The sequence below is a fragment of the Manis pentadactyla genome, chromosome 2, assembly GCF_030020395.1.
Source record: "Manis pentadactyla isolate mManPen7 chromosome 2, mManPen7.hap1, whole genome shotgun sequence".
Taxonomy (NCBI): domain Eukaryota; kingdom Metazoa; phylum Chordata; class Mammalia; order Pholidota; family Manidae; genus Manis; species Manis pentadactyla.
Window position 1 is genome coordinate 46,162,079 of NC_080020.1, and position 24,630 is coordinate 46,186,708.

Below are 24,630 nucleotides of genomic sequence, written 5' to 3' on the forward strand. Positions count from 1 at the left end.
ATGGCTATTACAAATTAAGCTTCCATGAATATTCGCATACATGTCTCTATATGGCAATATTCTTTCATTTCTCTTGGGTAAATACCTAGCAGTGGAATGGCTGGAACATACAGTAGGTGTATATTTAACTTTTTAAGAATCTACCAAACTCTTCTCCATAGTGGTTATACTACCTGCCCAGCAGCAATGTTTGAGAGTTCCAGCTGCTCCACGTCAACACTTGGTATAATCAGAATTCATAATTTTAGCCATTCTAATTGATATACAGTAGTATCTTATTGTGGTTTTATCTTGCATTTCCCAACTTCTTTCCCCAACGACTAGCTTCATTTTATGTTTTTATTTGCCATTAGTAAATCTTTGGTGAAATGTCTGTTCAAATTTTTTGCCCATTTTTTTAGTGGGTTGTCTTCTTATTGCTCAATTTTGAGAGTTCTCTATGTTGGATATAAATCCTTTATTAGATGTGTGACTCATATATTTTCCTCAGTCTGCAGCTTGTCTTTTCATTCATTTAACATTGCCTTTTGAAGAGCAAAATTTTTCACCTTGATGAAGCTTTATTTATCAGTTTTTTCTTTTATGAATTATGCTTTTGGTATCTTAACCTAAAAAGTCTTTGCCTAACCTAAGACGACAAAGATTTTCTCCTATGGTTTCTTCTAAAGGGTTTATAGAAAGTCTTGAAGTCAGAACCAATTTTCTTTTTCAAAGTTGTTTTGGCTATTCCAGCTCCTTTGCATTCCCATTTGAATCTTAGAATCAGCTTGTCAATTTCTACAAAAGTGCAGTCTGGGATTTTTTTTTATTGAAATTGAGTGGAAGCTTCCGATCAATTTGGGGAAAAATGCCATCTTAATGATACCGAGTTTTCTGACCCATTAATGTGGTATGTTTTTCCATTTATTTAGGTCTTTAGTCTCCTTCAGCAATGTTCTATACTTTTCTTTTGTCAAATTTATCCCTTAATATTTAACATTTTTTATTCATTGCCTAAAAATGACAGAAGTAACTATTTGTGTTTAGATTTTGGTTATCCCTCTATTTTCTCTTTTGGAAGATGTTACCAGGGTGTTGATTTATTTTTATCACACCCCCTCCACACATGTATAAACAGACACATACAACGTAACAGAATGTAACATTCCACAGTTTGCTTTGTTCTCTTACTCTATAGAGCACTTCCTGACTGTCCATTCCAGCTGTATTATCCTCCACTTTATAGTTGTTCAGTAGTTTATTAACTGGTCCCCTTGAATGGATATTTCGATGGTCTCTAGTTATTTGCTATTACAACTGGGGCTGCAGTAAATAGCTCTGTGCATAGGTCATTTTATATTTTCACCTGGAATTTACTGAATGCTTTTAATGGGCCAAGCCCTGCACAACCCACAGGAGAATCAGGAACAAATTTGACCCATCCCAGCCTAGCAGGAATGGAAGACCTTGCAGGCATCTCGGGGCCGTGCCAGGAATGTGTATGTACACAGAGCTTAGGGGAGGCTGCCTCAGAGGGGAGCCTTCTAGAAGCTCAGCAGTCAGATTTACTCTTCCTCTTTGGCAAGACTTGGTGGCTTCTGTGGGAAGGAGGGGACGGGAAAGGACAGGACTTTGTGGCCTGAAAGGGTATTCTGGGATGGGAGAGGTCACAGGTGGAAGCGACTGGAGCCGGAGGTCACCTTATAGTTAGAGATCTCCACATGAACACTGAGATTTGGGGAGAGGACCACAGGGAATGAGCTGGAGGCAAAAAACCCTGCGACTGTTAGTGCTCTGTGCACAGAGGGTCATCCCCTAGGTTTCCTGTAAATACAGGCCTCTGGTCTTCCAGCCCCCAGCCTATCTCCTGATCCAGGCACCATGGTTAGAGCAAATGCCCTGAAGCCAGATTTTGGGAGTTTGAGTCATGGTTCTCTGTCTTGGGCAAGTGAAATGGGAGGAATGATGGTATCTGCTGCACAGGGCTCTAAGAAGGATGTGAGCTAATAAAGTCCAAGTCCAAGGCCGGGTGCCCTGTGGCCCATCACAGTGGGGGCAGCAGCTTAGCTGTACTGCTATTGTTGTAATTATTCCTCCCTCTAAGCTCCTCCATCTGGGTTGAAGAGAGAGACAGACTTTTTTTCCTTCCTTTTGACAGGGAGGAGTGGTGTGCACTCGTATGAGCAGTTTGAATGTCAAGGACAGGATTCAGGGGGCGGTGAGAGTGATTCTAGGGCTCATTAGAACTGGTGCTGCAGGGTTCTCTCCCTGCCTGTGCTTGACTCCAGTACATTCACTTACCTCTGTGCCCTGCATTATGCTTGTGTGCACACACACACACACACACACAGCAGTTCTCAGTAATGTGGAGAAAACACGTAAGTGCACAAACAAGCATGTTTTCCTCTTAACTCTTTGGCACTAGGCACTGAGGGCTCTGACAGGCTGGTGGACAGAGATAACCAGGCCAAAATGCCAACTAGAAGCCTTGCTGGCTATTTTTGGGATGAATGACCCACCACTTCCAATGACTTGCTCCTAAATGGCGCCTAATTTCATTAAGCCTTGGAAACACTGACATCACAAGCGCCTGCCTGGTAGCCACCCACATATGGCGAACCGCAGAGTGATCTGAGATTTGTCTTCAAGAGCAGGGGAAAAGTGAGGTCCTAAGCAGCAAAAGTTAAAATAGCAAAGCTGAGGCATTCTGCTATGAAAAGAAATTACAGAAGAAATCCATTAGTCAGAGATTTCCAACAGCGCTTTCCTTGCTAGGGAGCAGAAGACTTATGGGTGTTTATTTTGGGTGCGGTTTGTTAGGCAGCCATTCCCTGCTCTGTAGGCTAGATGCGGCCTGTAAAGTGAATTTCTGTTAAGCACATCCTATATTGTCATTGACTTCTACTACTGATGTTGACATCTGTTTTATCCTAAGGTGTAATGAAGTCAGAGGCATGGATTCAGCACTTTTTAAATTAAAACAGTGACACTTGTGCTTACTGCACCATTCCAGTAAAGTCACAAATCCACATGGACTTGATTTTTTTCCCTGTGGGTTCCTTTGTCCAGTTCTCTCCAGTGAACTCTGCCTTCTCAAGCACAGAGCAAAAAGGGAGAGGGAAGGCCTGTTTCATCCAGATTCCTGGTTTCTGAGGGACAATCAAGGCCACAACTTCGCCCAGCGGGAGCACAGGCAGCTGAAGATGTGAGGAGAGAACAGGCTCACAGGGAAATGAGCTTTGTGTGGGTGAAGGTTTGCTCTGCTATCAGCAGGGTTTCTCAGCTTCGGCACTGTGGGCACTGGGGACAGTAATCCTTTGCTGTGGGGGCTGTCCTGTGCATTGTAGGATTGTACAGTCATTCGCATCCCCAGCCTCTACCTGCAAGGCCCCACTAGCACCCCAGCTCCCTAGAGTAACAACCCAAAAGGCCTTCAGACTTTTCCAGAAGTCCCCTGGGGAGCAAAAATACCCCCTAGTTGAGAACCACTAGCATATGACTTCAAGACTATGAGACATAATAAGATTTCACAAGCTTTTTATTGGCTTTTGTTTTAAATACTCTGAGTTTAATTATACCTTGGACTGAGCAAGTCATTCCTCTTTCTGGGGTTTCTGTTTCTCATCTTTAAAATGAATGGTTTGACACAGTGGTGTCAGAGTTCTAGACATGAGTTCAAGACAGTTGTAGAAGGTTCTAGACCTGACCATGCAGAGTATTGAAGGCAGAAGGCCCCCAGAGGGCCTCGGTGTTTGGATCATTCCCAGCAGGTGCTAAGCCTCTTGTCTCTCCAGTCACTGCTCCTATCCTCCTGGCATCCAGGTCAATCTCTCTTCAATCCAGTAGACTGTTCTCTTGCTTTAATTTAAACCCACTTTGCCTTTTTTTTTAAGTGAAAATTTCTAAATATCCGCAAAAGTAGAACAGTACAAGGAATTCCCCAAGGACCCATCCCCCAGCTTCCCCACCATCCATTTCATCTTAATCGTGTTTCTAAGGCCAGCTGGTGAGTATTATCTTGTGCAGATTCATTCATTGACTCATTTGTTAAAGTCAGTTCCCCAAAGGCCTGGACTGGACAGGGCTGGGCAGCAAGAGAAGCTCCCAGTCTAGTGGGAGGGCAGGGAAAGAGGTTTTTTCTTTTAATTGCCAACCATAAAGAATCCATCCTTTAGCTTTTCTCTGTTTGAGGCTAAGCAATTCTAGAAGTAGAGGTATTTTCTACCCAGATGGCCCTGGTTTGTCCCCACATTGTTGGCAAAAGCAGCAAGAGCATAAATTAGGCCTGGATTCAGATCTCTGCTGTGGTATTTCATAGGTGTATGAGCTTGGCCAAGTAACCAGCCTTTCTGGGTGTCATCTATAAAATGGGGTAACAAATTTTAACTCCCAGGTTGGCTGAGAGAATTGAGTGAGAACATGCCAGTCAAGAGCCTAGCACAAGCCCAGCACACACACTAGGTATACACCTAGCATATTCCCTCCTACCCAATTCTCCTTACCCTTTCTTCTATATTCTCTTGACAGGGGGTGGCCACAGCTAATCACATCGCCGCAATGAGGGACTGACTAATGTGAGCCAGAGAGGACAGCTCACTTCCTGGTCTATCACATGCCCAAGTTCTCACCAGCCTCCCTGTGCCCCATTTTCTTAGTGACATTCATTGCTGACTCACTTGGTCTGTGGTCAGCCCTGAACCCAGGGCCTTTTACAGCTCTCCCTTTACCCTACCACCAATCCCCAACTTGGATCTGTGACGTGGGAATGGGAACATTATTAAAGAACACTCTGTTTTGGTGGCCCTTTTCAAGGAGCTAAAAGCATTGCTAGACTGGCAGCTTAACGAGGGCAGGGGGCCATGTCTATGTTGACCACTTCCATTTTCCCACCGTTTAGAACGCTGCCAGTAGGTAATTAGTAAATATCTGTTGAATGAGTTAATGTATTTTGAACTGGTCCCAGTCTTCTGGGTGATTCCCACCTGCTCTGGGGCAGCATCCTTGCAAAAGCAAATAAGTAAAACCTTAAACTTTAACCAATAAATTGAGCTCTAAACCGATTCTCACAAGTACAGGGCAGTGGAAGGACCTGTAACTCAGGCTTGGGTTTGAATCCTAGCTTTGCTAATCATTAGCTTGGTAACTTGGAGTGAGTTGCTTATGACTGAGCCATAATCTTCTCCTTGGAAAAATGGGATATCAGCATCTGTCAGGGTTATTGCAAGAAATAAATGCAAATATATATGTGAAAGCACCCACTGTGAGCTGGCAGTGATCTTGGTTTCACATCCTTCACTCTTTCTGAAGTACCTGCCTCCTCTGACTGCCCTTGCCTCCTGCAGTTTGGTCCAAATCTACCCTCCTCTCTCAGATCTTTGTTTGCTCAGCCTTCCTCCCCGCTTCCACCTCCAACAAATACATGCTCTGCCTGACGCCAGCACCCTCAGCAAACATTTGTTAAGCCAACATCTCAAATTCAGATGCTTACAGGGACCAGGCATGTGTGAAGAGAGCAGGCTGGGTGGGATTTTTACATGAAATCTCCCCTTAAAATTTGTTTAAAACTTTCCTTTAAATTGAGTTCTTTTTACCTTTTCATTTTGAGATAAAGTTTGTGAAAATAATACCAAAACTCTTCATATGTTCTTTACCCAAACTTCTCCAAATGGTAGCATGTTACATAACTACACGCCATTGACAAAACCAGGAAAATAACTCTGTACAGTTTTGCCAGCTAACCTACACATCTTACTCAGATCTGCTTTTTTTGCTCCCAGACATCTCACATGGTTTAGGTGTCATGCCTTTTTGTCTCCTCCAACCTCTGACAGTTCCTTAGGCTTTCCTGGCCTTCATGACCTTGAACTTCCTGATAAATGCTGGCCATTTTATAGCATGGCCCTCAGTTTGGGTTTGTTTGATGTCTTACTATGATTCATTTGAGGTTTTGCATTTTGAGCAAGATTCCCACAGGAGGGACAGTTTGCCCTCTGCAGTTCGTCAGTTCGGGAGGCACATGACATGTCTCCTTACTGGTGACACTCACTTGGGTCGCTTGGTTAGGGTGATGTATGCCAAGTTTCTCCAGTGTAAAGTACCTTTTCCCTTTGTAATTAATGAAGATTCTGTGGGGAGGTACTTTGAAGGTATGTAAATATCCTGTTCATCAAACTTTTGATTTATTCATTTCTTCATTTATATATAGATTTGTGGCCTTTTTAAAAAATCCAGTGGATTATAGTCTGTTACTATGCTGATTGATTTAATGCTCACATGGTCCCTTTTTTGGCCAGTGGGAGCCCCTTTAAGTTGGCTTCTTGTCCTTTTGATATGTCCCCATCTTTCTTTGAACACTTACTTACTTTCTGACATAAGAAGATGCTGCATGCTCATCTTGTTTTTTACCCTGCCCAGCCCTGGAATCAGCCATTTCTCCAAGGAGCTGATTTTTTTGAGTAAAGAATGATATTTTAGAAGCCATGATTTGAGTTCCAGACACACTCATTGCTACTGAGCTGTCACTGTCCCTGAACCCTCACTATGGAATGAGCTAGGAAATATATGTATAGGTGATGTATCTACACACATGAATATTTCTGTATTTGTGTATGTTGGAAATCATGAATTCACAGTGATGCCTCCATTTCCACTCTTGACACCACTGGGTTTATTCTACTTTTCTATGTGTACCTCCCTTCCCCAACAGTGAGGCAACAGGCCCCCATTATCCTCACTATATTTACATATCTGACCAGTCCCCCTGTATGTCACGATCTCCCATCTCTCCCCTCCTCGCCCTTAATAAGGTTCTGACACTCGGTCCTGGGCTACCCCCTCCTCCTCACCCTGAGCTACCTCTGGCTTCCCATAAAACTCCCAGTTTTAAAATGATGGTTCACATATTTTTTAAACTGTGAGGTCTAGTTTCCACCTATGGGCCATGCCATGGGTGGTGACTGGACCAGTAAGGCCTGTCCCTCTCCAGCACCCACTCCTTCCATGCCCGTCCCAGCACCACGTGCAGGGAATCTTGGCTCTAGCACTCCAGGTTCAGGCCTCTTCTTGGCCTCTGCCTTTGCTGTCCTCCCTACCTGGACTCCTCTTGGTCTCTGCCTAGCCCTTCTCCTTTCCTCCTGCTCTATTCAGACATCACCCCCTCTAGGAAGCCTCATGGATTACCCCAGGTGCCCCTTCTGGGCTCCTAACCGCATGATGTAGCACCTCTGTGCTCCCCTTCTATTTCCTTCCTGGTCTCTGCTGCTAAAATACAGGCACACAGGGCCAAGGGCCAGTTTTTATCTCCAGGTCCCTAGTGCCTAAAAGAGGGCTCAGCCCACACTTCCTAGGTGCCAGACATGGTTCAAAGTGGTTCCTGTGCACTGAGTCTTGGTCCTAGCCCCTGTGCTGTGAGATAGTTACCACTGTTGCCCCCATCTTACCACCCAGGGAACTGAGGCTCAGATAGGTTAAGTAAGTCTCGGGCCTGAAGTCGCACAGTGGTGGAGTCCTGTTTGAGCTCAGGCAGGCTAACTGCAGTATGTTGTCTCACCTCCAACAGGCCTCTCGCAGCTGGAGCATTTGCAGAGTAAGGAAAGTGTGTAGCTATAGAGTGTTGATTTGTGTGCCACCTTCCCACCACACTCCCAGCCCCAGCTTCTAGTGCCCTTAGGGATCCAAGCACAGGTGATTGGTAGCTGAGCAGGTAGGAGAGAAAGTAATGCCTTTTAACTTGGCAGCCCACAGGAATTTTTTTCTCCCCTGAGGTCTTAGGAAACCGAGCATGTTTCATATGTAATTAGAGTGAGCTCACGGAGTCAGGTATCAGATATTACACAATATTTCCAAGGCATTGCATTGGGTTAGCAGGGCTAACCCATTATCCCCAAGAGCCAGAGCAGCTGGCCTCCTCACCAAGCCAAGTTCTACCAAGGAACCTGGGAACATTGTGTGGACTTAGAGCTCTAGCAGTAGATCTTGGCTGCGTGAGAACTGTCTGCTCGGGTTCAAGTGAGGTGCAGGAAGCCAAATGCGTGAGGAGCCTCCCTTGAGCATTCTGTGTTGAATCCTCCACAGACCTTAACTTCCTTGCTCCTCTCAATGGCCTGGCAGGGTCAAATAGTATTATCCCCATTTTTACAGAGAAGGAAACTGAGGCTCCAAGAGGTGAAGTCATTTGCCTAAAGTCACACCCTGAGGAAGAAGACCAGCGAGGATTTGAACCCAGGGTAGTCTCATTTCAGTGCCCTAAGTCTTATTAAACAGCTGGCCAGAATTACACCCATGTCTGTATGACCTCAAAACCCCCAATTCTTGTACCACACCCCATGAGCCCTGTCTGCTCAGGTGGGATCCATATGTAAGAAAGGTGTCTGCTCTGTGTCTGGGGCAGAGACCCGTGTTAGATAGGAGCCAGCACCATCACGAGCCGATGCTGAGACTGTGGACCCAGGTGGGACTTTACGTTACCCTCATGCCCTCCAAGGCAAGGAGTTAAGAAGAATCTCCAGGAAGCCAGCTGCAGGAGCTGGAAAGTGGGGAGTAGAAACAGGAAGAGGAGGCAGAGGGAGGAAAGGGAGGCAGGGGTGGAGAGGTGATGCTGGCCAAGAACGCGGTGCCATCACAGAATTCAGGAAAGACTGTTTGCCTGTTTGCTTCAGCATCAGAGAAACCCAAGGCTTGGGTTCCATTCATTCCACAAATGCTTACCAAGTGCCTATTGTGGACCAGGCCCATGCTAGGGCCTGGGGACATGGCAGGGGGCGAAACAGAACAAGGTCCCTGCCCTCGTGGAGGTTACATTCTGATGGCAGAACACCCAACAAGAAACCACCAAATGTGAGGGGTCACAGTTATCTGGGATGGGTGGTAATAAGTGTGAAGAAGTGTGACAAGGGCTCTGGGGTTGCAGGGTCCCATCAAAAGGGGGTGTCCTTCAGGCCTCATGGAGGCCGTGACCTGAAACAGTGGAAGAGCTGGTTCTGGGAAGAACCGTGGCTTGCTGACCCCTGTGGCATGCCAGCCAACACCATTTCCCCTGTGCCTGAGACCCACCCTTTGTGCCCACCTCACCCCTGTCCCCTTTTTCTCTCCTCAGGTTTGACATCTACAGGAAGGTGCCCAAGGACCTTACGCAGCCAACGTACACTGGGGCCATTAGTGAGTAGCCACACTTCTTGCCATAGCCCCTATCCCAACCTGTGCCCGCAGTCCCTGTGCAGCGCTGTGAAGCATGGAGGACAGGAGAGACAGGAGGAGGAATGATGGGCAGCTTGTCAGGCCCTTCACACAGTTCCTCATCTCATCTCTGTCCTCACTATAGCCCTGTAAGGTGTAGGTATCAGGTAGATACACCAAAATCATCATCAGTAGCTGCCCCTGGGAGAGGAAATGGGGGCTCAGGGATAGGGTTGGGGGGAATCTTACTTTTCTCTTCCTGCCTTTTAGACTATTTGAGTTTTTGGCATAAGCACATCTTTAACCATTAAAAAGATAGTAAGAATCTCACCCAGAGTTTCGTGTTCTAAATGCCGGTCTTCAATAAAAGGACGCAGGGATCCTTGGAGAAATGACTGATCCCATCGCTGGGCCAAGAAAGGTACAAAATAAGCCTGGAGTGCCTTGTACTGGAGAGCAGAGGGCTCAGAGGGAACAAAAAGGATGGGCACGCATCAGCAGGAGCCAACCTGAGGGAGACCCAAGACCGACATGGGGGCAGTTTGAGTAACACAATAAATAATGGCATGATTGGCTTATAACCCAAGAATTAAGAAAACGTATGAGTCCACATTGATACAAGTAAATGGGAGAGAGGGGATGTATCTTCCTTGCAGAATTCCAAATAGTATATATGAATATATTCCCCTCCAGGAGGTGGAGCTTAGTTTTCTCCTGAGCATAGGGTGGACTTAGTGACTTGCTCCCCAAGAGCAGAGAATGGAAAGGAAATGGTGACTTCACTGCGGGGACACCCAGGGACAGGACCTTAATGGTGGGATAAGGTCAGCACCAACCAGGGAGAAGTCATATAGATGCCACACACCCCAAGGGGCTATGATGGGACAGGCACCTCACCTCTGTGGGATGTTCCCCCAAATCACTGCCCAGGGTAGTTAGGAGAAAACATCGGGCAGCCCCAGATTGGGGGACATTCTATGGGACACCTGGCCAGTTCTCTTCAAAAGCGGCAAGGTCTTGACAACCACAGAAAACACTGAGGAACTGTCACAGATTTGAGACCAAGGACACGTGAGATACTCGATGCAGAGTGAGACCCTGGGTTTGGTCCGGGAACAGGAAAAGGGCATTAGTGGGGAAACTGGTAATATCTGAATAAAGTCTGTAGCTTAATTCAGAATATTGTACAATGTTAATTTCTTCATTTGGACAAATATACCAAGTGTGGTTATGGAAGATGTTAACATAAGGGGAAGCTGGGTGGGTAAAGGGTGCATGGGAGCTCTTTGTACTATCTTTGCATCTGTTATTACTCTACAATAAAATGTTTATTAAAAGCAAAACAAAGCAAAACAAAAGTGGCATGCAAGCAGGAATCCTTCAGCCTCATTTTCCAGAGGAGAAAATGGGCTCAGAGAGGTGAAGTGGTGTTTAAAGTTTCACAACTCACAAAAGGTGGGCCTCCCTCACCTCCCTGGCCTCTGCAGCGCTTGATATGGGGGAGGGACCTGAGGACTGTCTCCTGAGCAGAACCCTGGAGCGGAAAAGTCAGATTGGAATCCATTACCGCCTCCCAGGGTGGGGCGTGGTCAGGTAGAAGGATGACCTTGGGGACCCCTCCTCTCTTGCTGGCACTGCCCATCCAACCCTCATTAGTGTTGCACATGCCTTCTTTAGCCCTGGGTCTCCACATCCCTGGGGAAGGGAGCAGAGCAGTCAGGCAGCAGAACCAATGCCCTGCAGGCTTCGGGGCTGGCAGAGCTGGGTTCATTCTCCCATTTAGCAGCTGGGTGACCCTGAGCAAGCCACTTTGCCTCTCGGAGCCTCAGCTTCCTGATCTGGGAATTAAGTGAGACCACAGCTGCCAAGTGTAGGGTATGTGCTAAGTCCTCAGTGCTTGGACCAGGCTCCTCTTCTTATCACTATCCTGGAACCACAGCCTGTGAGGGTCCGTGACGGCAGAAGCTGTGACACTTTGTGCCATGATACCCATGGAAAGGATGTTCAAGGGACATGAGAGGAAAAGGGCGTGTTCATCTATCTGTTCAATTAGCTGATGAACCTGGTCAAAGAAATTCAAATGAGGCTTCGTGTCCCCTTCCTACTGCCAACTAACAGTTCAGACCTCTTCACAGTTTCTATAGTTTGACTCTTGTCAAATCTATCAGGTGTGTATCCTTCTAGAATTTTAAAAATATATATTCAGGCTTTGACATACCTCTGTCATTGTTTTGAGCATGGGTGAAGCTCACCACGCACACCATTCTTCCCCTCCCTTTTTCCGGCTGATGTGTCTTGGACACCTTTCATGCCCACACATAATGGCTGCCGCATTCCTCTTCCCAGCCATGTCATAGTCCATTATCTGGACAACTACCATTTATGTAACCAGTTCCTAGAGGCTGGCCATTCCCAATTCCAGTTTATGGTTATTACAGGCATCCTTGTCCATATATTTTTGTGTTATCCTTTTATGATTCTGTAAGGCAATTTTCCTAAAGAAGGAATTACTGGGTCAAAGGGCATGTGCGTTGTAAAATTTAAACAGTATGCCAAATGACCCTCCAGGGATGTTGTCTGATTTGTGGTCCCAGCCACAGTGTACGAGACAGTGAATTCCCTTACACAAGAGGAAAGGCGTGAGGCATGGGAAGCCAGCCCTAGCTACCATTTAGCGAACAAATATTTATTAACTAAGTCTCAGGGCCAGGCCCCATGCCAAGTACCAGGACCACAATGACGAATGGACTTCCGCCTTTGTCCTTGAGGAGTGTACAGCTGAGTGGAGAGACAGACACAGAACCACATCATTTCATTACATTGTGATATGTGCTATTAATAACTGGAGGAACTGGCCAGGGCCATGGAGACTCACAGGTAGTGGTTGGAATTTTGTTATCTCTAGTTAATCAGTCGTGTACAGATCTCTTGATTTCCCAGAGTCTTGGGTCTTGGGTCCAACACCCCGTGTGCTGGCTGTCCCAGGTTCCCCACACACAAGCATACACCCAGGATCACATTCCTACTGTCCAGTGCCTGAGTCAGTCTCAGAGATGTCTAGAGTCAGAGAGCATTAGCATCTTACCCAAACATGGCTTGAGAAATTCATCAAGCCTTCAGTATCAGAAGACCTTTCTGATTGAAACACGTCCTACCTGCCGTCATGTTTTTCATTCATTCATCCAAAAAATATTTATTTCACATCTTCTCTGAGCCAGGCACCATGACAGACCCTGGGGCCATAGTGGTGTGCTGAGGCATTGTCTCTGGCCAGTCTGGGGACAGGTTCTGGGGGAGCAGACAGCGTGTAGGATCAGGGCTGGTAGACACGGGTTTGAGCTGAGCAGACTTGGCACTTACGTCCACATGCTAGGTTAGCCAGGCTTCATCCAAGCTTTGAACAAAACACACAGGCTTCAGAAGAGGCCTTTTCATCCCTGTCTCCCCACCTCCGATCTGGATAAAGTTAGAATTTGGGGGCCCATTTGTAGACTTGGAGCAAAGAAGGCAGCTGAAAGACCTGGGTTGATCTGAGTCAGCACTGACCGTCAGAGACACTTCCCTGTTTTGTGCCTGTTATCATTTCAGCCTCCAGTGGGTTATGGGGCTTGAGGGTGGGTGGGAGGAGTGAAAATGATTCTGAAAATGTGGGTCCTATGTGATACTGTTTAGAAAAGGTGCAAGATGCCAGGGAAGGTGCCCACACGGTGGGATCCTTTATTGGTAGTCATCATAACTGCAGTTTGCAGGTGGGAAGGGGGAGGGCTTGAGCCAGGATATTTGGATTGATAGCTTATCTTCTGCAGTGGATTTGGTCAGCAGCTAGAGAAGACATTTGACATTAATTTCTATGCCACAAAAACAAACATGGCCATTTTGTATAACTGACATGGCACCTGTTCAGACATAGGTTGCAGAGTAAACAACCTGTGACTGAAAAGGATATGTACATTATGCTGCTGTTTGCTTAGAGGGAAAAAGGATTTATGCATCTATGTTTGTATGTCTGTGTATATATGTTCTCTATGTACATGACTGTAATAGCGGTACCTCTGGGTGGGGACTGTGTTCCAGAAGCAATAAAGAGACCCTCCTAGAATACCTTTTTATTCAACTGGCTATTTTCCTTATCATGTGTATGTATTACCTCTACTGAAAAAAAAAATGGAGAACTCTTTAACAATCCCCATACAGTTTTTTGAACATTTGGAAGACCCCAAGAGTAGTCTTAGCATCCCCTGTATCTTGGTGGTGACTCTGGGGATATCCTGTCTTGCCCTTCACTCAGAGTCTGAGATCGTGGGGCTCATTGGGGATGTTGACTCTGGAATGCACAGTTTCCAGTCCTGTCCCTCCACCTGCCATCCAGTGCTTCCCAGGGCCAGCCTCTTCCTCTCTCCAAGCCTCCATTTCCACACCCTTACCATGGGCTCACATGCTCCATCAGGCGGGAGTGTGAGGTGACAGGGTGACCGTGAATGCGCTGAGAGAGGGGCACTTGGTGGTGCCCAGCAAACACTCCATCTCCACTCAGAATGGGTTGTTGTTCACCTGAAGGCTGAGGCGACGTGATGGTAGTGATGATGGTGATCATGACGGTGATGATAAATAACCGGTTTTGGCGCCCATCACAATTGCTCAGTCAGTCCAGGTGCAGACTGTCGGGGAGGGAGCAGAACCAGCAAGTGGGATAGGGGACTTTTAAAATTTTTGCAGGAAACTAAGGGCTAAACCATTTGTCAAATCACCAAACCCTACAAGGTCTCCCTGATGAAAATCCGAATAATGAATTAATGTTCAAGCCGTTTTACCTGCCTGTGCTATTTCAAGCCCAGTCCCTGTGTTATGGAAAGTCTCAGAGCAGCCTTATAAGGCAAGCACTACTACTCTTGACATTTTACAGATGAGGAAACTGAGGCAGGAAAAGGTTAAGTAACTTTAACCAGGGACACACAGCAGGTGAGTAGTGGGGCCACAGTGTGCCAGCCCTTGCCCACTACCTGCCTCTGTGATAAGTCCAGATGAGGTGTGCTCAGCCCTCATTCAGTGCCCCAGGGGCCATTCCCTGCCTATTACTCCCTCCTGTGGAATTTTTACCTTCTGGGATATCAGTCTAGTGGAAGAAATAGCCACAGATAACCAATAAAATGTGCAAAGTGTTAAAATAGAGTCTGGGAACATAGAGGAAAGAATGATCAGCTCTACTTCTGGGAGCAGGGGGAGCTTCCCACCAGAAGGAACATGTGAGTTGGGCCTCTGCCTGGGAGGATGAGTAGGAGTTCACCACACAAAGAGAAGGAAGATGGGGAAGGACATCCCAGACAGAGGTACCACAGAAGCAAAGGACCCGAAAGGAGATCCATATTTACGGAACAGCACATAGCTCCATTTGGCTGGGTGGTTAGATGTTGGGGAGATGGGGCTAGAGATGAATCGAGGGCCAGAGCCTGGGGCCCCAAGGAGTGACTTCAGGGGCCACAAACTCCACCCCTGCTGGGGAGCAGGCAGCCGAGATAAGTATGAGTGAAGTGGGCCGAGTCTGGAGCTCTGTTCACTTTCTCTTCATTTCAGACTTGAAGGACCACTCTTAACTTCTGTAAAGAACTGTCCCTTCTCTTGAGGCACAGCACACAGTATTCTCATTTTCCAACTCTGATGGGGATACAGGCACAATGTTGATGGCACCACATCAGCTGGTGACAAATGGCAACAAGCATTCAACCTCAGCCTCGGAATCAAGGATGTAGGAGGGAGTGGTGGAGGGCCAGGTGAGCTCAGACCTTATGTGGGAATAAGGGCTTGAGTGTCCCGAGAGAGCCAGAAATCTGGAATTTTATGTGACATCTGTGGATTGTTCAATGTCAACTCCAAACCTTAAAATATATCTCACTTGAGCCAGACAGAACACATTTGTGGACCACCAATTGCAACCCCTATTTTTGACTGATCCCTGCATTACTGTGCTCTTGTGGAAGAAAGCTGGGCTGGCGCCTGGAAGATGTGCCTGTGTATGGGGGTCTGTGCAGGGGGACAGGTCTACCTTTCTAGGATCAAGCCTGCTTCCTATTGAAGCCAAGAGTAAGAAGGGGCTTTGGAGGTTGTGGGGGACCTCTTTCCCCTTCCCTCTAAGCAGCTTTTCTGAGGGCAGCAGGAGGGGTGGGGGTGGCCTCCCTCCGGAATCCCTCACACCCTTAACTGTCCTCTCTGTTGTCTCTTCCAGTCTCTGTCTGCTGCTGCCTCTTCATCCTCTTCCTCTTCCTTTCGGAGCTCACTGGATTCATAACGACAGAAGTGTAAGTTACATCCCCTGATGGGGTATTCCAGAGCTTTCTCAGACCCCAGATGAGAAGAGAAAAGGGTTTTAAAAAAGAGAGAAACCTCCGAACATTCCAGCTCCTGTGGCATCTCTCGCTGTTTCTTAAAAGGGTTTTCAAGTTAGACCGAAAGCAAATATGTTTTGTTAAAGCTGAAGAGAAAATTTGGATTTTGTCCTCCAGGGGGGCCTCCTGGAGCCACAGATGAGCAGAAATGATTTGCTAATTTTGCCATCCCTTTGTTTGGCCAGTGGGCTTTTTTTCCCCTCTGAATCATCACAGGGTCATTTAATATTAGGGCTGGAAGAGAAATGGGTGCAGCTTCCTACACGAGGGGGGCAAGGTTGCTGACATCAGAGCCCAGCCCCCTCAGCAAAGCCCCCTTCCCTGTTCTCAGGCCCACACTCGGTGAGGAATCAGTGTGGGTTTCCTGGCAGTAATTGACGCATTGTGAATCCATCCCCAATTCCTAGAATCATTTGTTGTCCGGATAACCTAGTAAATGCTCTGGGGTGTGTGTAACACAGAATACCATTGGAATTATTCAGTCACAGCCTCATCAAATGCCCCTCTGAGATGAAATTAGTCCCAGGAGCTTCCTGCCTTGGCCACTGGCTTGAGACTTCCAAGCCTCTTCATTTCTGTGTTTACAGCCCAGAAAGGCATCATAAGCTGCACCCTAGCCACCCACTCCCCTGTTAAAACACTGGAATTTTCTTTTTCACTCATGGAATTTCTTGGTTTCCTTTGCTTCCCTCTCAGCCACAAGACAATAGGAAACTAAAAACACAGCTACTTAGCTCAGGATGGTTCTTGCAGCTGTATAAACATTACCACCTGAACTGTCCAACAGCCCTGGGAGGTAGTTGTCTCCTCTTCACAGGTGAGGAAACTGAGGCTCAGAGAGGGGAGGGGATTTGCCCACAGTTATGCACATAGGAGGTGGCTCCAAGCCCACAGGAATGCCACTCTTGCCCTACCTTTACTCGTTTCTGGATGTAGCTTCCTACCCTCTGCTCGTTTGGGAGAGTTTGCTTTCCCTGTCCCTCTGATCCTGTTTTTAACCCTTATGGCACCAAAGCCCAGAGGGTCTTAGGGAATGGTGGGAAGAGCACTGGGCACAACACTGGGGGGCCCAGAGCCAGATCTGCCTGATCACCACTTTGCTCTCTGACCCTGGGAAGATTGCCAAACCTCTCTAGCCAAACAGGGAGGGTACACCAGAGTCGAAGCTCCCTTTCAGGTCGGGGGAGGCTTGTCTGCTTCCCAAAACATGAACCCCTGGGCATGAGCAAGTCAGAGAAGGGACTTTGTTATGCCCAGCCCCTAAGGGGGGACAACAGCTCAGTTAGTGTCTTCCTCTCTGTGCACATTTGGGCCACTGGATATCTCAGAGGTCACCTCATCGTGAGTCAGAGGTGGAAGTGGATAGCTTGATGAGTCCTGCCGGCTTGGTGAAGGACCTACTGTGTGCTGTGCACCTGCCAGTCTGTCCAGGCTACACCCCATTCGCTGGGAGAGGGGCTGTTATTGCAGGCCCCTCATGTTTGGAGCAAGGTGAGCAAGGTCCACATGTGACATTTTCAAGGAAGGAGTCCCAACCTTGTCCCTAGCACCAGGTGGGATGCTTTACAAATCCAGGCAGGGGCACTAGCAAGTACAAACGCCCTGAGGCAGGAATTACCTGGTGTAGGTGAAGAGCAGGCAGCATGCTGGTGTGGCTGGAAAAAAAGTGAGAAAACAGGGTGGGTGGAATATGGAGTCAGTGGAACCAAGTCAGGCCAGGCCCTGCATGCTGCTGTGTCTTAATGGGCATCATCCTTGGTCCTGAGCTCCCAGAAGTCAGAGGCCAGGTTTGCCTCATTCACTGCTGTGTGGCTCCACGTTCAGAGAAGCTGGAAGTGCCAGCAGTAGACACAGACAGTCAACAAGCAAACAAATCTAGATATATCAAGTAGTGATGAGGGTTCTGAAGAAAAAAACAGAACAGGGTAGGAGACAGAGAAGGTATGTGATATTTTGTGAGCCTTAAACATGATTATTTACCTGGAAGGTACTGAATGTAGTACATGATATACTTCAATTTCAGTAGACCCATATCTCTTCATACATTTATCATTTCATATGTATTCCCCATTTAACACTAAAGAACGTGTAAGGCTGTTCAGTGCCTGACTCTATAAATGTTTATTTCCTTATCCCCCACCTTGAGTTAAGAGTGGGCCTCCCTCACCCTCTGACACTGTGAGGGGTGGCTGCTGGTCAGCTCATTCCATAATGTGGTGCAGGGCTGAGGCAGTGGGCCCCAGGCAGGTAGGTTTTGATGTCAGAGCTTGTACCTGGAGCGGGTGGGGCCCTGCCTGCTGTGTGAAGGGCACGCAGGCAAGGCAGAGCAGCTGACTCCGTTTCCCAAGAGCACAGGGTGTTCTGGCTGCGCTGCTCTGCGCCCTCCCCTTTTCCAGGATTTCCTCTTCCTGGCCCGGGGCGGGGTCACGGGGACATCCTGGACAGTCTGGTACCACCACGTCCCTGGCGAGGGAGAAGGACAAGAGTGAGGGGAGGAATCAAAATGTGTAGCCGCTCAGTCAGTGTTTGCCTTGTGTCCGGCCCCATGCTGAGCTCTTCTCCTCCATTTGTGGTGTGAGCGGCTGGAGAGAGGATGGGAGGCGAGATCTGTCAGAGCCCTGGGGCCCGAGGCCGCAGCTATGGCAGTAGTGTTCAGTAGTGCCCCTAATGTTCCCTCCCTCTCTGTTGCCATGTGACCAAGGTGGCCCAGAGGGAGTCTGTGGGGGTGAGGACTGGGAACCCCAGAGAAAAAGCCAGGGGCAAAGGATTGCTTCTTTGGGGTCCTCCTATTATCAGATGCTTCTCTGATCCCAGGAAGCCTGCTGGTTTGGGAAGAACTCAAGGTCACAGTTCTTCTCCTTTTCTGAGTGGCTGGCCTTCCCTGGTGGTTCTGTGATCGCAGTGGGTCAGCCTGCCCCTGCCCACCCCCCACCATGAGATTGTAACCCGAGGAGCAGAGGTCACCACTAGCTGGATCACTGTCACTCCTGCCCCGACCTGGGGTTATCAGTGACATAAGATGCTATTCTGGCCTGGCCAGGGAGGGCAGGAGGCCTGTTTGCTTGAGGGGTTGGAGTCCAACCTGGGCTTTGTTCAGGTCATTAATTATCCTTGGGAAAGTGGCCCCACAGGATGCTCTGAGTTTCTAGGGGAGCAGCCCCCCTTTCCTTGGAGAGCATGGCTGCAGAACCTTCCAGCCTTTAACTGCCCAGGCTCTGGCAACTCTTAATTATTAACCTGATGAGAATTTACAATAGGAGAATGTTGTAAGTGAAACTCTCCATTGGTAATTTATAGCATATTACACTGTATTATACTTTCCAGTTATGATTTATAACAGGCAACCAGGTGCGACCCAGCCACCTAGGTTAACACTTTACAGTGATAATCTCACTTAATCATCACAAAACCCTTTGAGGTAGGTAGCCACAATAAGGTTAGGAAGTTGTAGAGCCAGGGTCAAACCCAGGTCTGTCTGCCTCCTGAGCCCAGACTCAGCATCCCCACCCTATCATACCACCCTTTTCTGCCCAGAGCATTTTAGAGCCCCAGGCACATGGAAGCTGCTACTTTTTGGTCAGAATATTTGACGGGAGGACTTGCATGCTCTCTTCTGGGTGAGGTGGCCAAATAGGCAGTAGGAACTCCAGGAAAGCATTCCCCACCTGGTAGGAACTTGGAAGTCACCTTTAACTGTGTTCTCACATGTTCCCAGTAGCAAGCCCAGAGGGGGAGATCAATAGCTTAACCAAGAGGAGGAGCTGGACGTCTCTCTTGGAGCCCAGGTCACCCACTCTGAGGGCTAGACTGTGAGCCAAGGCTGGGCAGAGAACCACAGTTGTCACCTGAAAGGGCAATGGGAGGCCTGAAGGCTTCTGAGCATGGAGACGGGGTTGCATTCATGCTCAGAGAGATCACCTCTTGTGAAGGTGGTTTGGGGCAGGGCAACCCCAGAGGTCAAGGCCCTGATTAGGAGGCTGAGCAATGGCTCAGCAGAGGGGCTGAGAGTCCGAGGGTGATGGCTGTGAAGGAGGTGGAGGCAGGACTGGGTGGCTGCAAAGGGTTGATTTTGGACACCTACTTGGTAGGTAAGAGATACATTTACTTATACCTGTAATAAGTCAGGTATAATACCTGGAACGGTCAGGATTTAAAGCCTTCTGGAGGCTTGCATAACCTATATCCCTCCCTCCCACTCCAAGCCCTTGCCATAGGCCTCACTGCTAAGTTTCCATTAAATCAAATTATTAAGCATGGAGGTCCGTAACTTTGGGCAGGAATCTGAACTATTCAAGTACTCTTCCAAAAGCAAATAAAATTGTTTTCTGTAGATGTCATCGGACTCACGCCTCAGCCTAGAATTTCAAGGCCCTCTGTTACATTCCACCTCCGCTTCCCCTGCCCACACCTCTCAGGGCCTTTATTCTCCTTCCCTACATGGCCACCACTTACCCACCCCCACGCAGTCCAGGCCCAGATCCCTGACGTCTGACATCCCCTCACCTGGAATGCACCCCCATTCCTCGACCAGCACACATGGGTACCTCTCCTGTTCATTCCGCAGAGGCTGTGAGCACACACTTTGTGCTGCCAGGCCGGGGACCCCTAACTCTGCTGGGGGAGCCAGACACTCCAGGGGGCTGCGGCAGGTGGAGCAACAGAGGGAGGCTTGTGGGGCACAAGGGGAGTGGACCCCTTTGCACCTTCCATACCCTACTGTAGGTACTTGGGCTGTGGGTGGGGTGTGGGAGTGCATCTGAAGATTATCAGAAAGACAGTGACACCAGCGCCACTGGGGGCCCCTTGCCCCTGAGTTTTTTATTGGTTCCTGCCCCATCCAGTGTAATGCAGTTGGAGGAGCATGGCTCTGGGCTTCAGTGGCTCTAAGTTCAGGTCCTGCCACTGCCTCTTTCTGGCTGTGTGATCTTGACCAGTCTTTTCTCTGTCTTCCTGTGAGGCCAGTTTCATCCATGTGAAAAGAGAACAGTTAACTCCTAGTAAACTGGCTGGCTGTGAGCATTAAATTAGATACTCACTGCATGAAAGCCCTCAGCATAGTGCCCAGTACCAGCTGGGTGCTCCCAACTGGAGCATCGCCTCTGATGAGTTAAAAGCAAGGCCACCTTTTATTCAGGCCTTAGAATGTACCAGAGACTGTGCTTAATACTGTACGCACATGAACATGATTAACCCTTGTGATGAGAAAAACAGCTTGTGTGAAAAACAATTTTTTTTTTCTGAGTCACTGCCTAGGCACTTTAGAGTATGATAATGCTACTCACACCCGAAGTCTGGTCAATTAGATAAGGACTTTAGTGTATGAGTTTCTGCTGTCAGTTTCTGCTTTTACTTTTCTTGGGGCAACTTTAAAAATAAACCCTTAGAGTTAAGCCAGTGAAAAGCCGTGACCTCTGGCTCCATCACCTTTGAAGGAGTAGGTGCTTGCTCTCTATCCCCTGCTGGCTCGTACACTGGGACAGAGGATTATCCTTCCCTGGCTCATTGTATTCCCTGACCACCATCTGTAAATATAAATCCTGCGACTCTTCTTCCTTTGTGTGGGTATATTGAAACCAGACCCTCAATCAAAAACAACCCTAACGTGGAAGCTCAGATGCTAAGGGAGTTACCTGCCAATTTGTGTGAGTGGCTGTGCCCCCTCATTCAGAAGGTCATAATCTGCATATTCTCAGTTCAGTGCACCAGTTATGTACACCAGTGAGGGCCCAACACAGTCCTCACCATAATGCTGTGAGCTGGATAGCTGTTATTATCAACTCAGAAAACTCTGGACATTTATTGAGCACTTACAATTTACTAAGATGGTGCCACGTCTTTTATTATCCCTCTCACATTGGGGGAAGCTGAGGCTGGTGGCGACAAGGTCCCTTGCACAAGATCAGCCAGTAGGTGGCAGAGCCAGGATTTGAACCCTGAGAGCCTAGACTTCCACCAGATGCCTTATTCTCTTTATCAAGAAGGGCCTGTACTATTTCCTCAGACATAAGTAACATACACACCTCTGCCCTGGGGCAGCCTGCAGCTTTCCCACCAGTCCTCACGCTGTCCTGTGAAGTAGCCAAAATCACCCTTTTTTTCTTCCTTCTCCTTGTCTCCTCTCTTTCTCCCTCCTCTCCTCTCTTCTTTTCTTTCCTTTTTTAGTGAAATATATGTAACTTACAAATAGCAAAGCGCACACATCTTCAAGGTGAGATTCGTGAATGTTTGCCTGCATTTACACCCATGTCACCATCACCCCATCAAGACAGTATATCTCCACCCCGTGAAAGGTTCCCGTGTGCCCTGTTCCATCAGTAACCCCACCACCACCACCACTATTCAAAATTCTATTTCCATAGATTAATTTTGCCTATCTTCAAACTTCAGAGAAAAGCTTTCCCAGTTTTACAGTTGAGGAGACCAAGTCTCAGAGAGGTGAAGCAGCTTGTGCCAGGTCCCCATGTTTCTCAGTGGCAGAACCAGCAGGTGAGCCTATATTTGTCTGCCTCGGCCCTACAGGTCTTCTCATTGCTCTTGCTAGTGACAGAAGGAATCAGGCCCATGAGAAATCCCAGACAGCAGTGAATCCACAAAAAGTATTTATTTTCCCCTCCAGGTGGTCTGATTTCTGGCATGCATTCACCTTTTAAAGTTGGTTCCTCCCCAGCCAATAACGTTAGCTAGCCTTGGCAGGCTGCTGTGAGTGGCAGCCATGGGCAGGCTTGCAGTGCTAGCTGAGGGGTCTGGAAGCCAGCAGCCCTGGGACGTTTGTCTTGGACACCAAAGGCTGCTGTCTTGACTTCATTGGGCGGGTGGCACAGGCGATCGAACCATGTTTATCCTGCAGCCCGGGGTTCTTCAGGAAGCCATCAGAGTAGCCAGTTCTGGCCTTACATAACCAGGCTGGTCCCAAGCTCTGCAGGCCAGTGCATTTTCCATCCCTCCCCAGCACTTCAGCTTCTTTGTTTTGGGTGGCACTGAGGAGCCTGGGCTCCGTGGGCTGGGAGAGGCCTCCTGGGGCCTCAAGGGTGAGCTCAGCCTGATGCCACACCTGGCATTCACCTCACTCTGCACTGAGGTCACCTCCAGAGGATTGCCAGGGGATGACATCATCCCACGTCTCCTCAGTGATGGGCACTCTCCCCACCTCCCAGGTAGGAAAGGTGAGTAGTTTCAAGGGAGAGTCTCGCTCTGCTGGGAAGGGAAGCTGGGGGCTCTCCCTAGGTGACCATTCTGTTAATCACCCCACAGTCTCATTACTCGACAACCTGCCAGAATTGCAAATCAAGGCTGGGGTAGAAATTGGGTGCTGAGGGCTGGGGAGAAGCCCTTGGCAGTGGAGAATCGGATCTTCCTGCAGCATAGCCTCTTGTGGTCCTGCTGCTGCTCTCCCACTGGCCCACTGGTTCTTCCTGTTCTCTGGCATGGGCCAGCGCTGACTGTGAGCCTGCCCAGCACGGGCCCTGCCTGTCCTCCCCGGGCCCCTCATTTCCTCCCTTATCCTCATGCTGAGGATGACAGGGAGGGGAAGGCAGTGTGAGCCCTGGAAAGCCTGGGGCTCAGGTGGAATGCAGACCTGGGTTGGGATTCTAGCTCTACCATTTCCTGCTATGTGTGACCTTGGGGGTGGGATTCGCCTTCTCAGAGCCTCCGTTTCCTGGTTCTAAAATGGGGATCAGGACATTTCACAGGAGCACATGGGATGATGTGAACTCACACAGGTCAGGTCTGATTGGGCTTTTCCTGACCTAATGGGCTGGAAGCCCAGCAATCTGAAGCCTAAGCCCAATCTGTTGCTCTCTTGTCCTCAGGAACATCTTTGTGACCCCCATAGGGAACAAGTCCCAAGTTACTTTTTGAGCCCACCGTTTCTTGTTAATTGAGCACCAGCTGCATCATATGACATGCCTGGGGCACAAAGACAGGGACTTAGTGAAAGCAAAATGCTTCTGTCCAACACATTCTTTCCCAAAGAAGTGCGCATTTACAAGACTCTCTTAAAGTCTAATTGTTAAAAGCTAGCAAACCTTCTTTAATTCAGCCTGTGAACAGGACCCAAGGGGCCTCATTAATGTTTAAAATAACCACAGCCTGGCCACATCACTGCCCGAGAGCTGCCCACTAGGGCGGGCCTTTAGCTTCAGTCCATCTCCCCATGGGGAGTTATCTGACAATCAGAAGTGGGCTTCCAACACAGCCATCTGATGTCCACTCAGTGGCTCCTCACAGATGCTTCCAAGACACTCAGAGCTCAGCATAGCTGCATGGAACTCAGTACCTTTCCCTCCCCAGCAGTTCCACTCTTCTTCCAGGGGCTCCCAGCCCAATGAATTCTACCAGAAAGAAACATGGCAGCCTGCCTGCATATCTTGCTCTATTTACCCCCACCTTGTCCATCAGCAAGACCTGCCTGCTGTAGCACACCTTAGCCCACATCCCTGCCTCTCTCCTTTCCCACCGTGCCAGCTGAGGCCGCCATCTCTCACCTGCAGCACTGCAGCAGACCCCACCCCGTGAGGTGACCTTCGTTCAGTTCCCCAAACCAGCTGTGCCCTTCCCCTTTCCCCCTCCAGGCCTTTGCACTTGCTGCCCGAGGATTCCCCCTCCCTCTTTGCCAGGACACCCTCCTCATCCTTCAGACCTGAACTCCCATCTCCTCAGAGAGCCTCCCCTGCACCCTCTCCGCAGGGGTCAGTCATCCTGTTAGTCCCTCTCATGACACTGCAGCTCCCTGTCCAGTGATCACAGTTGGTATAAGGAATCACTTAGGGGATGAGTGGGGTCTCTGTAAGCTCTATGAAGGCAGAGACCGTATCTGATTTCTCGCTGTCTTTAACGCCTTACAGGTAGTAGGGGTTCAAAAAATACTTGTTGAGTAAACACATGTTGCCAACAGATCCCAATGGGGTGTCGTTGTCCTTGAAAGCCAGGTATCATGGGAGCCGCCTGCCCCCAAACTATGCCTGCCTCAGCAAAGATGTCCATTTTCCTATCCTTGAAACCTGTGATACGTTACCTTGTTTGGCAGAAGGAACTTTACAAATACGATGATGTCAAGGGTCTTGATATGGGGAGGTGATCCTGGGTTATCCAGGTA

At 48.4% G+C, this 24,630-nt stretch overlaps 1 protein-coding gene across 2 annotated transcripts in view; it reads left to right on the forward strand.

The window, feature by feature from the left end:
• The window catches only part of ERGIC1 (endoplasmic reticulum-golgi intermediate compartment 1), a 102,445-nt gene that overhangs the window by 40,468 nt on the left and 37,347 nt on the right, over positions 1 to 24,630 (forward strand). For both annotated transcript variants that reach the window (XM_036884750.2, XM_036884748.2), the window contains 2 exons: positions 9,074 to 9,135; positions 15,374 to 15,446. In XM_036884750.2, coding sequence (XP_036740645.1) covers positions 9,074 to 9,135; positions 15,374 to 15,446 — 135 coding nt within the window. The remainder of the gene's footprint in view (positions 1 to 9,073; positions 9,136 to 15,373; positions 15,447 to 24,630) is intronic.